General features: G+C 42.3%; 1 protein-coding gene across 3 annotated transcripts in view; it reads left to right on the top strand.

The window, feature by feature from the left end:
- The window catches only part of kirrel3l (kirre like nephrin family adhesion molecule 3, like), a 59741-nt gene extending 43679 nt beyond the window's left edge, over nt 1–16062 (top strand). The window contains exons 4-15 of one of the 3 annotated variants that reach the window (XM_058084148.1): nt 611–768; nt 1927–2077; nt 2155–2260; nt 2465–2613; nt 4446–4573; nt 8189–8315; nt 8410–8510; nt 9746–9944; nt 13612–13719; nt 13842–13951; nt 14066–14155; nt 14250–16055. In XM_058084148.1, coding sequence (XP_057940131.1) covers nt 611–768; nt 1927–2077; nt 2155–2260; nt 2465–2613; nt 4446–4573; nt 8189–8315; nt 8410–8510; nt 9746–9944; nt 13612–13719; nt 13842–13951; nt 14066–14155; nt 14250–14747 — 1925 coding nt within the window. In that variant the 3' untranslated portion in view covers nt 14748–16055. Of the gene's footprint in view, nt 1–610; nt 769–1926; nt 2078–2154; nt 2261–2464; nt 2614–4445; nt 4574–8188; nt 8316–8409; nt 8511–9745; nt 9945–13611; nt 13732–13841; nt 14156–14249 lie in introns of all 3 variants that reach the window. The other 2 variants (XM_058084147.1, XM_058084146.1) reach the window with 2 other exon arrangements.
- The last annotated feature ends 632 nt before the right edge of the window (nt 16063–16694 follow it).

Below are 16694 nucleotides of genomic sequence, written 5' to 3'. Positions count from 1 at the left end.
TAGGTACCCATTGACTATGGTGTATTATTAGTCCAAAATATGTAGTATATGTCATATGTAGTATTCTGGTCACAAGGCGTCCTTAATGTTACATTGATCAGACATGACCTTAGGTTACATGACCTTAACACAACATGTGTGGCATGGCATGTTGAACATGATAGAGTGGGGGAAAAGTGCTCCTCCCATTCTGTGTGGAAGTGGTAATTGTGTGGCTTCTTAGTTTGGGTCTTTGTTTCCCATCGTTTTCTTAAGCTTACCATAAATGACCATAAAGCTTACCATAAATTGTTTGCATGCATAAATATTGCATGTTAGCTTGTTATGTGTAGAACGGCAGCCATCTTTTGTGCCTACATTGGTGTAAACAAAAAGCAATGAGTGTAAAGGTGACTATAGGGTGTTATTTCAATCCTGCAGGGCTCTAATAATGGTATAATGCATTTTTTGGATGCTCCAACTACAAAAATATTCAATTTAATAACACTAAATCTTATTTATTGCGGCGATAAACGAGGGATGACTGTATCGGCTTGCACAGGGGTACCTATGCTGATGCATGACTGGTTCGTGGCTTGTTGCATGGATTGATTTGTTATTTCTTTTACAGTCCCGCCATCAGACCCCATAGTGGAGGGGGGTCCCGTCGTGCGCCTCAAAGCCCACTCGCCATACAACCTCACCTGCAGATCCTCCGGCGCCAAACCTGCCGCTGAGATCACTTGGTACAGAGATGGAGAAGTAATGGACACGGCCATTTATTCCAAGGTACATTCAAATCTGTATTTACCATTTTATGTTAGTCATGAAATTAAAAAAAAATAAATAAATAAAATAAAAATATGATATGAATATATATATATGAACAAAAAGAACTCCCACTCTTTCTTTCCGTCTACAGTTTTCAATCACCACCCTTTTCTCATAAGGTTTGCTCACTCCTTCTCTGCAGTCCCCCTCCCATTTTCACTCACGCCTCTAACCCCCTACTCCCCTCCACCAACACCACCGACCCCTCCCTCGGCTAAACGCAGTGACACTACAGCATAACTGGAGCATGCCAAAGCTCAGACAGGCATGAGGGTTTCATACAGTAAGACTTTCTGCAGAGAGCGAATCACCAACACAACAATGCAGAAACACAATGGGGGTGCGGCGGAGCGTGAGTCAGGCACGGCTGGGGAAAGTGTCACATTTTTCATGCTCTCTGACTACGCTAAACGACGCTAAACACCACGTTTAAAAGGAGGCGAGCGCTTGCAGCGGAGAAAAAAAGGGTGAACGGGGGGCGGTGGAGAAGGGGGCGCGTAAGGAAGAAACAATGCCGCATGGAAAAACAAAAACAATATTCCAATGCATTTAAAAGAGTGGCGTTGACATGGCACGTGGTGTTAGTTGATCTAAAAAAAATAAAGATTTTTGTGTTTCTTGCTGAGGAAGCGTTACTTCATTGATTGTGGTGTCCGGGTGGAAAATGCCCAGTTCGCTTTTTCTTTCATTTTTTTATGTATAAAAAGATGTGACGTTTCTGCCATACTGTCACCACCCAAAAAACACACTCATTGGCACCTCGGCTTTATTATACTGTTTTCCTCTTGTTTGTTTGGAAAAGAGCGAGCCGGCGTGCATTACCCTCGGAATCTACACCTTGCCTCACTTAGGCGTATTGATTTCTGCAAGCAGTAAATAGATTTAAAAGACGATGACAAACAAGGCGCTGACGGCGAGCACTCTCAGAAAATGTAGGAACAGCAAAAAAATCCCGTTGCTGCATCGTAAAATATACTAATATATTTCACCGCCGGTGCCAAAGAAGTTTAAATTAAAATAGCGTTAGCGGCTTTGCGCGTAGAAATAGAACGACACACATAGGCAATACCTGCGGCTTCCAGCTGGATCTAAGCGCTACTCTTGCATTGTTTCCAGACGCTCATGGAGGATGCGAAGAGGGAGGCGGCTGTCAGTATGCTTCCCATCATCCCGGAGGACAGCGACTCCGGCCGCACCTACACCTGCAGGGTTCTTAACCCAGCTGCCCCTGCTGGAAGGCAGACATCCGTCACTATCAATGTCCAACGTGAGTTTCAACCATCATTCAATACAAACCAAAAGCGTAAATGTTAACTTGAATCCAACATATTTGCCATCTTGCAGACCCTCCTTCGGTCGTTTTGTCAGTGCAGCCTCAAACAGTGGCCGAGGGCGCCAAAGTGCTTTTCATATGCACCGCATCGGCCAATCCCGAAATCACCGGCTACAGGTAGACTACCCTCGTACTCTTGCAAAAATCATTACGTGCAAGTGTTTGAATAATTTGCTTGAATGAGCCGCTTTGATTGGCAGCGCTTGATTATGATTGGCACATGCTACAAATGAGCTAATAGCCACTTTGACATGCATGGCTAAGTACCTTTTCCGTGAGCTAATCGTCTGACTGTATAATGTGATTATTCATCTGTCCCAGGTGGTCTAAAGGAGGCGTCCCCATCTCGGAGGCAAACGGGGACAGCCTCGAGGTCACGGTGGACTACTCGTACTTCACAGATCCGGTTTCCTGCGAGGTGTCCAACTCCGTCGGCAGCACCAATGTCAGCACGCTGGTTGATGTTCAATGTAAGTGTATGTTCAACGCATAAGCAGTTGTGGGTAGACTGCGGTTTAAAGTGCAAGTAAGTGGCACTGACAGCTCTATGCACACCGCAAAATAAACGATCAGTGAACAGTGACTGCTGCTTATTTAGCCCTGGCATGAAACCCCATGCTATTATTCTACGATGCTTAGAATAGATCTAAGACAGTAGGCTGTGAGGAGTATTTTACTGGCGGTGATAGTCAATGACAGCTATCAGCTGGCTCTTTGCACATTGCACAGAACGGAAGACGGTAAACAATGTTGTTTAGCAAGCCATTTGGCATGAAAAATCCTTATTACTGTAAGACGACTATTTGGATTTATTATGGCATGCTACAACAGAAAGCAGCAAGACTGAGTACCTGAGTACCTACCTAGTATTTTGTGGACTATAAATCACTCCGGAGTATAAGTCACACAATGCCAAAAATGCTTAATTAGGTAGAAAAAATATGTCACACTGGAGTATAAGTCGCATTTTTTGCGGGTAATTTATTTTACAAACTACTTGACCAAAACAGACATTACGTCCTCTTGGAAGGCAAGTTCTAACAATTAAAAAAAATAGAGAACAGGCTATTTAACACAGGGGTGGGTAAATATTTTGGCCAGAACATATATTTAACACACACTATTTTATGCTTATAATATTCCTTGAATTACTTTACATTTTATTTTCATTTTATTTTATATTTTACATTTTTTTTTTTTTTTTTTTTTACAAAATAAGACCTGCAAGTCATGTTGCCAGTTTGTATGTTTAAAATTGAAATACTTAGAAAGCAACCGGCGGGCTGGATTCAAAAGCTTGGTGGGCCACATGTGGCCCCCGGGCCATAGTTTGCCCACCCCTGTCCTAACACAATGGTTATTCCGCTACACAAAAATTAAACATAAACAGAAAAGGTGTCCAGTGTTTACGTAACATAAACAGTTTTTTCATTTATAAGTCGCTCTGGAGTATAAGTCACAGGAACAGCCAACCTATGAAAAAAAGTCTGACTTATAATCCGGAAAATACGGTATATGTGTGTGAATGAGAGGGACCCAAGTGGAAGAATGAGGTTACAGGGAGACGAGATACAGAAGGTGGAGAATTTTAAGTACTTGGGGTTAAAATTTCATTACAACGGAGATTGTGAAAAGGAGGTGAAGAAGCGTGTGCAGGCAGGATTGAACGGTTGGAGGAAAAAAACGTCAGGCGTGATGTGTGATAGGAAAAGACAAGAAGCAGAACTGGCAGTAGCAAAGATGATGATGCTGAGGTTCTCATTGGGAGTGACCAGGATGGATAGGATCAGAAACGAGTACATCAGAGGCCTTGGAGATAAAGTCAGAGAGGCCGAACTGAGATGATTCGGACATGTCCATTTAGAGCAGCCATGTAGGAGGCGTAGAGGAAGGCCAAAGAGGAGGTTTATGAATGTAGTGAAGGAGGACATGAGGGTAGTTGGTGTGAGAGAGACAGATGCAGAAGACAGGGTTGGATGGAGGAGATTGATTTTTTGATTTTTTTGAGATTGAAGAAGAAGAAGAAGATGCTAGTGAAGAGCTAGTGCATCAGAACTACTATGGAGTATACTGGCGAGAAAAATGGGGATTGACTTTTCTACAATTGAACACATTTCTGACTTATTTCCATCTGTGGGGCAGGAACATTTGCTTCAAAAAGTTCGCCGACACAGCCGACAACGCGGATGGTGTGTTTTAGAAAAAACAAAAAATAGAAATCTTAAGCAAAGTTGCAATTTTAGGCTGGAGGTGTAGGTGTGAAGTATAAACATATTTATTCTTACTATCTGTTTTTCCACAGTTGGTCCCAGATTGCTGTCAGGGCCCAAGCCGATGACCGTGGATATTGGCATGGATGCTGCGTTCACGTGCACATGGACTGGAAACCCTCCTTTGACCCTTGCCTGGACCAAGCAGGGCTCAAGCGAGGTAAAGAGCTAAATGTTTAAAACATCCCAGACATTTTTCGAAAGCCGCCCCTCTCAATACCGGCCATTTTGGATTATTTTGACTGATTTATCAAGCTCTATATAGACGAGGTACATACCAGAAGAAAGGTTAGACTTGTGGTCATGAATGCATTTACATTCTACCAGACTGGAAATGCTACAAGACTAATTTTCACTTCCTGATTGCTATGCAATATTTCTATGGGAAAGAGTTCTTATAAAAGTCACTTCTGCCACCTTGTGGACATTTTTCCGGCTTAAAAGTGCACCACCGTTATCTCCACAATTATGGAGTTGCATCATCACCTCTTTTGCCTAGCGCAAAAAAAAAGGTAAAACACATACAAATGCGTGTTTGGGAGCGAGCAAAATGTCTAAATATGTCTTTGATAGCAAGCTAAAAGCTTAAGCAAGAGGAAATTTGACACCTTGTGGACATTTTTCCGGCTTAAAAGTGCACCAGCGTTATCTCCACAATTGTGGAGTTGCATCATCACCTCTTTTGCGTAGCGCAAAAAAAAGGCAAAACACATACAAATGCGTGTTTGGGAGCGAGCAATATGTCTAAATATGTCTTTGATAGCAAGCTAAAAGCTTAAGCAAGAGGAAATTTTCCGAAAATATGTTCTATTTTCATGTATGACATGATGACACGTAATATTACGACTTTATTCTTGTAACTTTTCGACGTTATTTTTTTGCAATTGTACAACTTTTTTTTCTACAAAATTAATGACTTTTTTCTCTGAAATGTATGACTTCGTTTGTTCCAAATTTACAGAAAAATTTAATTTAAAGAAACAGAATGGTATTTTTGTTGAAATACTCACACAATAATGCTGTTTTACGTTAAGTTGTGCTATTTACGTGTCCCTCTGCTGTCAAATCCATAACTGCATTATGCTAACTCTATTGGTACATGTCACTTGATTAATGAGCCATCAGTAAAAGCAGTTTTTATCCGACATCATCATCATCAACACCATTCAGAGACAACATTCACACGTGGCCTTTAGGCGTAAACTCCTTCACACATCCCTCTCTCGACTGAATGCTCAAAAAGCCGCCCTCGCAATGCTCCCCCCCCCACCCCCCACCCCCCGAGGGATAAGGCCCGTGGCAGAGAACTGTCAGTCCACTGACAGATTTACACCACGTCCAAGTCGACATACTGGCTGTCATCGCGCTAACTCAATCAGTTCAAGAAGCAGTCAGTCAAAAGATCCGCACCCTGCCAGGCATCAAGTGGCTGTCGCTTACATTTGGTGGGAAAAAAAAAAAAAAAAGATTCCACTCTAACTTTACTATCTCGGTAAAAGTCTTTCAGTGCAGCCCATCAGCCACATCCCACAGGAGCATCTTTCTTCGCTACCAATATTCCTTCTGACGGTCAGCTTGGGGGGGAGATTGATTTAAGATACCATGAACGCCGACATCACCTCAAAGATTGAACACACTCTAACCCCTCAGAGGGAGAAAGCAAGACATTTTTCTAATCCACCCACGACCACTGTCCCTCACACAGCCAACAGTAATGGATTAATTGGGTTAGCTGGGAAGTGTGTCGAAAAAGAAAAGTGGAAAGAAGAGAGAAAGTGTGTGTGTGGAAATGGAGAGAGAGAGAGAGAGAGAGGGAGGTCTGAGTGGAGGTAAATGGATTAAGCACAGCTTGATAGAATGACAGGATCAATGAGCTAAGGAGTGAGTGCAGCCGTTCCCGAGGCCCACTCACACTGTAGTTGGTCCGTTGTGTCCTCGCACTTTAATGGCGACGTTCATACCAAGCAGTGGTGATACTGAGACCCAATTTTTGTGTCAAATGTTGTGATGAATGATAATTAAATTATACCTCAACCACCAGCAAAGGCCTTCAATTGTAGCCACTAGAGACCGTCTTTATGGTAGTATTCATTCATTAATTTTTTACCGCTTATCCTCACGAGGGTCGCGGGGGTGCTGGAGCCTATCCCACATATAGACAGACTGGTAGCTGAGTGATAGCAGTGGTTAGTAGTAGAGAGATAGCAACTCCTGTGGGAAAGTTGACTGTTGCGCTGCAACTAACTGATTAATCAGTTGATTATTTTTGATTAATCAGATTTTTTTAAAAACAAATTTTTAATTTTTTCATTCATTCATTCATTTTCTACCGCTTATCCTCACAATGGTCGAGGGGTGGGGGGGGGGGGGGGGGGGTGCCACGAGAGGCGGGGTACACCCTGGACTGGTGGCCAGCCAATCACAGGGCACATATAGACAAACAACCATTCACACTCACATTCATACCTATGGACAATTTGGAGTCGCTAATTAACCTAGCATGTTTTTGGAATGTGGGAGGAAACCGGAGTACCCGGAGAGAGAACATGCAAACTCCACACAGAGATGGCAGAGGAATTGAACTCGAGTCTCCTAGCCGTGAGGCCTGCACGTAAACCACTTGACCACCATGCAGCCGAATTATAGTATTACTGATTTATTCATTCATTTTCTACCGCTTATCCTCACGCGGGTCGGGGGGTGTGGGTGGGTGCTGGAGCCTATCCCAGCTGTCTTCGGGCAAGAGGCGGGGTACACCCTGGACTGGTGGCCGGCCAGCCAATCACAGGGCACATATAGACAAACAACCATTCACATTCACATTCATAACTATGGACAATTTGGAATGTTTTTGGAATGTGGGAGGAAACCGGAGTACCCGGAGAAAACCCACGCATGCACAGAGAGAACATGCAAACTCCACACAGAGATGGCAGAAGGTGGAATTGAACTTGGGTCTCCTAGCTGTGAGGCCTGCGCGTAAATCACTCTTTCACCGTGCAGCCAAATGATAGTATTTACATATTTTTAAATAAGTCTTCCTATAGGGAACACACTCTTTTGTGTGTCTGTAGCTTTAATGGTAATGAGCTCTGGGGGTCTAAGGAGCAGTGGGTTGGCCCGGACATTCTGCATGATGATTGGATGATCTGTCTGAGTCATTTTTTTCATTCTGTTATTACGAACCGATGTGGAGACTTTACCGATCCCCAGCACCCTTGTCTTTGTTAAAAACGACTAGCTCCGTGTTTGGCGACCCTCTTGTGTCACACTGCGGTTTCCGCCCCCCCCCCCCACCCCAACCCCACGATCACTCACACTCAGCCTCTCACCCTGCTGGCAAGCTGTGCATCATAGCAGATACTAGAATTTACATATAAATAAACAAACACATTTATGATATAGGCCGGTAAAAAAAAATGAGCTTCCCTTCTTTGAATGGCCTGCAGCCACCACTGCACCACAGCGTCACTATGCACTTTTACATATACACTGTAACTCAGCAGCTGTCCAACCTGAATCGATGCCATAGAGCTCTGCATGTGAGGTATAATGCTAACACCGTTAGCTAGTGGACGTACACACGGGGTGGGGTCATGTAGCTAGAAGTACGTCAGGTATGGTATCACGGCATCCTGAAATGAAAACATGGAACCTAAAATATGACCATTTGATAGCATGGCGGTCATAAACAGCAAGAACATTAATAAGTACTGATATTTTTGGAGTGGAAACAATGCTATAATGAAAATGCTATCTTTCCGTGTCCAACCAGGTGCTCAGCAACAGTAACACCTTACAGTTGAAAGCTGTAACTCAGGCGGATGCTGGGATTTACACCTGCAAGGCCATCGTCCCCAGGATCGGAGTTGCGGAAAGAGATGCCACTCTGACCGTAAATGGTACGCTTCCTGTTTCCGCTTACTAATCAGACATTTGTTTTTGTACGTTTTGAATGTTTGTTGTCATGCTTCTGTTGTGCCGTTTTCATTGCAGGCCCGCCTATCATCACAGCAGAGGCCACACAGCACGCAGTCAAGCACTCCAAGGGCAAGCTGGAGTGCCGGGTGGGGAGCAGCCCCCCGCCTTATAAGATTGTAAGTCAATCTAATATTATCGTTCATTCATGTTTGGTTGATTGCATAGTCAACCCCTACACACACACACACACAACAAACACATATTCAGCGATAATTGCACAAGCTATAGGAGTTATTCAGAAATGTACAAAAATATAAAAAAATTATAAAATAATTTGACTAAATTTGAAAAATAATCTGCTGTGTTGATCCAATTTTTAGATAATTTCTTAAAACATATTTCACTTGGAGGTAACTGTATTAGTATTAGGGCCACACAAAAACAATCTGACATTTTGATTATAAATTCTTAAATTTATGACTTGCGGTATTTTATACATATTTTACTAAGGCCAAAAAAGGACAACAAAAATGATATTTCCAGAATAAACATTTATGAGAATAAAGTGGCAAATTTACCTAAAAAAAATTTGAGAATAAAATGTAAATTTGTGACGTTTCCAACTTTATTCAGAAATTTACAAAAATATAAAAAAATATAAAATAATTTAACTAAAATTTGAAAAATAATCTGCTATGTTGATCCAATTTTTAGATAATTTCTTAAAACATATTTCACGTGGAGGTAACTGTATTATTATTAGGGCCACATAAAAACAAATAATCTGACATTTTGATTATAAATTCTTAAATTTATGACTTGCAGTATTTTATACATATTTTACTAAATTTATATTTCCAGAATAAACATTTATGAGAATAAAGTGGCAAATTTACCTAAAAAAATTGAGAATAAAATGTAAATTTGTTTCCAACTTTATTCAGAAATTTACAAAAATATAAAAAAATATAAAATAATTTAACTAAATTTGAAAAATAATCTGCTATGTTGATCCAATTTTTAGATAATTTATTAAAATATATTTCACTTGACGGTAACTGTAATGTTTAGGATTTATAAACTGTGACGTTATGTTATGGGAGGGGTGGGAGACGGGCTTCTGACGGCGTTTCAGCCAAACTGCTTTCAATTAGCGAACCCCAGAGGCGTCACTCCGCTGACCCTGTCGAACCGTTGAAAGTATGTCGGGCTGAGAGATAATAATTAGGGTGTGAGGAGACGAGTGAGAGACAAGTGCACTATACAGGCAGCAGACCCACTACGTAGGGCAGGGCACACGTGGGAGGGTGCTGAAAGACAGCGGTACAGAAGGAGAAACTCCTACCAACATGAATGCATCGCTGTATAGGACAATGACTTACCCCTGTTGTTTATTATCTCCCCCCCACAGGTATGGTCCTTTGGAGACATCAGCCTCTCCTCCGGTTCCTCTGGTCGATACTCGGTGCAGACGGTAACCGGTGACCAAGGAGTCGTGTCTTCTCTGGTGCTGTCCGAGACCCTGGCGCCGGATTTTGATCTGCGCTACAACTGTACTGCTTGGAACAACTTTGGAACCGGCACTGCTATGGTCAACCTGAAGGAGCAAGGTACAAACCTTTCCTAGCAAAGCCTGCTGTCTTCCATGAAGTTCATGAAGCTCATCTAGCTAGGGCATCGGTGGGCAAACTACGGCCCACCAAGCGTTTGAATCTGGCCCGCCAGTTGCTTTCTAAGTATTTCAACTTTTAACATACAAACTGGCAACATGGCTTGTGAATGTCTTCATTCATTCATTTTCCTCACGAGGGTTGCTGGAGCCTATCCCAGCAGTACACCCTGGACTGGTGGCCAGCCAATCACAGGGCACATATAGACAAACAACCATTCACATTGTACTTTTACAATCAGTAACTGTTACATTTGTTCACTTCCTGCTTTCCTAATTTAATTTTTTTTTTTTAATATTTTTTGAATTAAAAAAATAAATATTTTTATTTAAAAAATAAAATAAAAATAAATAAAATAAATAAATATATTTATTTTATTTTAATAAATTTTAATATAGTTTAATTTTTTTATTTAATTTTATTTTTTATTTTTGTCATGTACCGAAGTACGAGGTGATGTGACCATCCAATGACATAATGGGTACCATAGTAACTGTCAATAGTTTGATTCCACATACTGAAATGCTATGGCTTTTTAACGTAGTCCTAGCATAGAAGTGTTTCAAATGTACTTCTTCCCTGAGATCATATTTCTCCTCTCTTGTAGAGAAGTATTGGATGACATTTTTAGCTAATTGGTTATTTTTTGCCCTTATGCATTATTTTAGCTGTTTGTATCTTTAGCTGTAGCTGTTTTGTCACACGGGTGACAAGACAAACCCATCTTGTCAATAATACCTGCTTTGTCACAATAATTTAATATAATTTTACATTTTTTGTCACGTACCAAAGTACAAGGTGATATGACCATCCAATGACATAATGGGTAGTAATCATAATAATAACACAGGCTGCATGGTAGACGAGTGGTTAGCGCGCAGGCCTCACAGCTAGGAAAACTCCACACAGAGATGGCTGAGGGTGGAATTGAACTCGGGTCTCCTAGCTGTGAGGCCTGCGTTTTAACCACTCGGTCTGCCGCACAGCCTGCAATTTTTCATTCATTCATTTTCTACCGCTTATCCTCAAGGGTCGCAAGGGTGCTGGAGCCTATCCCAGCTGTCTTCAGGCGAGAGGCGGGGTACACCCTGGACTGGTGGCCAGCCAATCACAGGGCACATATAGACAAACAACCATTCACACTCACATTTATACCTATGGACAATTTTTGGTTTTTTAAATGTGGGAGGAAATTGGAGCATGCAAACTCCACACAGAGATGTCCGAGTGTGGGGTTCGAACCCGGGTCTCCTAGCTCCAACCACTCGGTTACCGTGTAGGCTACTGACTGCATATTAATTCATTTATTCATTTTCAACGAGGGTCGCGTGGGTGCTGGAGCCTATCCCAGCTGTCTTCAGGCGAGAGAGGTGGGGTACACCCTGGACTGGTGGCCAGCCAATCACAGGGCACATATAGACAAACAACCATTCACACTCACATTCATACCTATGGACAATTTGGAGTCGCTAATTAACCTAGCATGTTTTTTTGGAATGTGGGAGGAAACTGGAGTAAAACCCACACATGCACGGGGAGAACATGCAAAACTCCACACAATGGTGGAATTGAACTCGGGTCTCCTAGCTGCGAGGCCTGCGCGGTAACCACTCGGTCAGTAAGAAGCTAATGTAGAGGAAAAAAAGTGACATCCTTGCTATTGCTACATCTTGCTAATCTTTTCGATGTCAGCGCCTATAATGTTTAATGTACCCGCAGTTAACCGTGACCCGTTCTCAGTGAGCGTAAGTATGATTGTGCGGCGGGGACGAGGAGGGGGGTATGCGATGTGGCATCACACAGCCTGACGATTGTCTCTAATGTCTGTGAAGTAAAAAGTAACAAGGCCTGACATGCAATGAAGCAAAAGACGGTAATGTAATTAGAAATTCCAGGAGAAATACCGGTGCCTATTTCTCTGGAGACAACGCCGCTCTGCTACAGTGATGTCAATTGTTGGGGAGGACCTTCTTTTTTTTGGTGTCTGCCGCAACAAAAGGCTTCCACGGGCGACTGCGTTCCAAATGTAATTTTGAGATCACTTCAGTGGAATACAGCCAGAGATGCCGGGCTGGCCCTCCAGACGTTGGCTGATAGAGAATATCAGTCCTACCTGAAACGCATGACTCCATCTCATTGACTTTTGTCCCCCCCCCCGATCAATATCTATGTTATAGGGCAAACATATTCATTAAAGCTAAGCATCTGCTGATTAAATCATATCGATTAGGAGAAGTATAATTAAGATAAGAATAGGCAGGGGTTCTGCTTTTACTTAATCTTTGCCGGAAGATTGAAGGTTTCATTATATTTTTTTTCCGCAAAACACTTTTGATGAGAGAGTTTATGTTTTGTTGGTAGCTTAATTAATAGAATCACGTAAAAACAATTAGCGTTTGTTGACAATTTGATAAATTGCCTTTTTAAAAGCACACTGGAGAGCACGAACGCATCGGACAATTAGTTTAGCCAAATCAAGCCATCACACTTGACATTGATATAGAAGTAGAAGAAAAAGAACATACTGAGATTACTACTACATACATGAACAGATCTATACATGGAATTTATCTTTTTGAATCCAATACTTCTCTACAAGAGAGGAGAACTATGATCTCAGGGAAGAAGTACATTTGAAACACTTCTATGCTAGGACTACGTTAAAAAGCCATAGCATTTCAGTATGTGGAATCAAACTATGGAATGGATTGAGTAAGACCCTCAAACAATGCACAACGATGAGCCAATTCAAGAAACAATACAAGCAGTTGATGTTTGCTAAATACAAGGATGAAGAGTCTTGAACCAGTCATGATGTGCTATACATATCACTATATTGACACTTACTATGGTACACATTATGTCATTGGATGGTCATATCACCTCGTACTTCGGTAAATGACAAAAATAAAAAAAAAGTTATATAAAAATTATAAAAACAAAATATATATATTTATTTTTATTTCATTTTTTAAATAAAAATATTTATTTAATTTAATTTTTTAATTCAAAAATATTTTTTTTGGCAGAGGAATTGAACTCGAGTCTCCTAGCTGTGAGGCCTGCACGTAAACCACTTGTCCGCCGTGCAGCCAAATTATAGTATTATTTATTTATTCATTTATTTTCTACCGCTTATGCTCACGAGGGTCGGGGGGTGTGGGTGGGTGCTGGAGCCTATCCCAGCTGTCTTCGGGCGAGAGGCGGGGTACACCCTGGACTGGTGGCCAGCCAATCACAGGGCACATATAGACAAACAACCATTCACACTCACATTCATACCTATGGACAATTTGGAGTCGCTAATTAACCTAGCATGTTTTTGGAATGCACGGGGAGAACATGAAAACTCCACACAGAGATGGCCGAGGGTGGAATTGAGCCCTGGTCTCCAAGCTGCATGCCAACCACTCGACCGCTGTGCAGCCCATTTTGTATTATTATGCTCGGCTGGCCACCAGTCCAGGGTGTACCTCACCTCTCTCGCCTGAAGACAGCTGGGATAGGCTCCAGCACCCTTGCGACTGAAAATGAATGAATAGCGTTATACTTCCTTAGCCTAGCAACCGTCTAACCGCACTTATATACATATGTGTTTTCTTTCCAGAGGCCCCGCCTATGTTGTTAATTGTGGGTGGATCCGTGGGCGGAGGCAGCGTCTTGCTCATCTGTGTCATCACACTCGTCTCCATCTGCTGCAGGCACACAGGCAAAGGTGAGCTCAACGGTCAGTATAGTCCCGAAGGGGGGGTCACTCGCCACTTTTTAACACCAACAAATGCAAATTTTAAATAAAGTTCCACATAAAGTCAACCTTTTTTTTTTTTTTTTCCGCAGGCAAAAGGTGCACTCGCCTCTCCAAGAGCGATATCAGAGTCCAAATAGTTCACAGCGATCACAACGCCACGCGTGGAAACGACGACGAGGAGGATGTGAAAGAACCGATGGTAAAAGCGTCACTGCTAGCAAAAAACATCACATGGCGATGTTTTTGTTCTTATTCAAAGCGAGGTCTTGTTCGCCGTGTTAATTCATCAAAATATGCGCGGTCTTCCCTTCAGGCGCCGAACAGCAGCGAGTCTCCCGGGACGTCTCGTACAGAACACAGTGACCTCTTGGAAGAGGAGGATGATGAGAGATCGGACATCAAGGTAAACACGAGCCCGCCAAATAGATCCGTTCTTAGTATCTGACGCACGCCAAAAAAAAAATACTAAATACTTTTTTTTTTTTCATGCACTCAAGGACCCCACCAACGGCTACTACAACGTACGAGGCCACGAAGACCGCCACATCCGCAGTAGCGGCTTCTCCGAGTACGTCCCCAACCCCAGACCGGTCTACACGCCATCGCAGCTGCCGTCCCCGAGCCCCATGTACGGCCAACACGGCACCCAGCCGCGGATTTACGACTTCGCCCACCGATACGCGACCAACACGGTCAGCCAGTCGGCGTACGAGCAACAGCAACAAGCCGTCCAGCAGCAACCCACTCAACCGGCCACCATTTACCCCACCGACCCGCTCTACAGCGGCACCGCTTACCTGCCGGCGACCTACGGCCGCGCCTTCACCAGTTACGTCAAGCCCGCTTCCTACGAGAAAGTGGACGCCTACGACCAATCGGATCAAGGCAGCAAAGTGTCCGGTTCCTCCCGTTTCTCTTACGCCTCGTCACAAGTGTCCTCGTCGCAGCAGTCGGACTACGGGCGACCATCGCAACGTATGCAGACGCACGTTTGATTCCACAAGCGTTGTCGGCGAATCAAAAAACAAAAACGCAAAAGCGATGAGTATTTAACAACGTTTTGGCAGGACTAACAGACTTTCTTCACTTTGGACAATGGAAAGTCATTCCCGGAAGTCATTCCCGAACTGATTCGGGATCAGCCGATTGTGATGTTCGAGTCAAAAACCATCTCCATGGTTAAGCGATACTTAACGATATCTCCGCATGATTGACGGCACAATGTGGAGATATCCGCTTGGCGGACTACAACAGATGACTGCGTTTACATGTTTACTTCCTGTTTTGGCGACCGAACATCAGCATAAAAAAAACAATTCCAATACGTTTTTTTCTGCTGTTTTTTGGTTGGCATGCGAAAGGAATTCTTAAGCACATTTGTGTGTCAATTATCGATTATTATCGCCTGAGTAACAAACTTATCTGCACAACAGTGGAATACTCGAACCTAAAAACTGGATATTCACCTCGGAAGGAATTTGACAAGAGGCGGGGCCATGAAAACCCAAAGACGGTGAAGGTACTGCATTCCTTGCCCTGGTACTACTTTGTTTTTTTTACAGTTTTTTGTAACTGTGGTTGGAGGAAGAAAATAGGCTATTACCAGAACAATCAACATGGCGGCAATCTCAAACTAAACTTGAATGCAACGGTCCTTTCTGTGGATGTTTTTTTATAAGTCAATCAAATGGTCTTAAAATGTTTACAAGACGCAGTACTCTGAAAATATCTGTACAAAAAAACGTCCGAGCCCATGTTTTCTCTCTGTTGCATGCAATCAATGTGTCTAGTGAGAAAAAAAAAAAAATTCCGCATTTAAAAAAAAAAAGTCATGTCCATTTCATGTTTGAGACGTTGGTTTCTGCACCCAGGCCCGATTGCATTCTACTTTTGTGGATGTACTGCCATTTACTGCTTGTTACCGGGCAGAAATAGAAAAGAAAAACAGGAAATAGTAAGGAGGCAAAACATCATCGCTTTGTCTTTATTTTTATATTTTATATAAGCCTTAATGTACAGCGTGTAAGCTGCTCTATTGTAAAGTATCTTTATATAATATGTATGTGTCTTGGTTGATTTTTTTTTTTTTTTTTTTGGTGGGGGGGTCACAAGTTTTCTTGCTTTGTTTATCAATCATTTAATGCTATGTTTTTTTTTTCTTGGCTCACAACTAATTGCCATTTACTTCTTTTAATAATTTTGCCGAAATGAGCTACCATCGCTTGTATCTTTGTACACATATTTATATTTAAATAAAAGCATTTCCGATAACAACGCATTTTTTTTGTGTGAATTCTGAGCAGCTCCAAATGGGGGGGGGGCGACAAACAAAGCATCCCACGTCGCAAACAATGATGAATACGTAAATTAGCAGCAATGTCTATGTTGATTTTCCTATTCCCCCCCAAGTGGTGCTCGGCTTTTAATGAAGACAGATGAGATCGCACAACCCCCCCGCTGCACATGATGTACGCTCCTCCCGGAACTCGGTATGCCCATCTCACCAGGCTAAATGGGACAGAGCTGTGACAAAGCAGGTATTATTGACAAGATGGGTTTGTCTTGTCACCCGTGTCCCTCAGGTAGCCCACTGCTCACCACGGCGAGGTGAGGAACATGTTTGTTACTATTTGTTAGAACTCCTTATTTCTAAAATCACAAATACTTAAACTTGCTGATATAGTTAATTTTCAAACAGCTAAAATAATGCATAAGGCTAAAAATAATAATAATAATTAGCTAAAAATGTCATCCAATACTTCTCTACAAGAGAGGAGAAATATGATCTCAGGGAAGAAGTACATTTGAAACACTTCTATGCTAGGACTACGTTAAAAAGCCATAGCATTTCAGCATGTGGAATCAAACTGTTGACAGTTACTATGGTACCCATTATGTCATTGGATGGTCATATCACCTTGTACTTAGGTACATGACAAAAA

This window comes from Doryrhamphus excisus, chromosome 10, assembly GCF_030265055.1.
Source record: "Doryrhamphus excisus isolate RoL2022-K1 chromosome 10, RoL_Dexc_1.0, whole genome shotgun sequence".
Taxonomy (NCBI): Eukaryota; Metazoa; Chordata; class Actinopteri; order Syngnathiformes; family Syngnathidae; genus Doryrhamphus; species Doryrhamphus excisus.
Note: the sequence above shows the minus strand (reverse complement) of the source record. Positions and strands in the feature narration are given on the sequence as shown.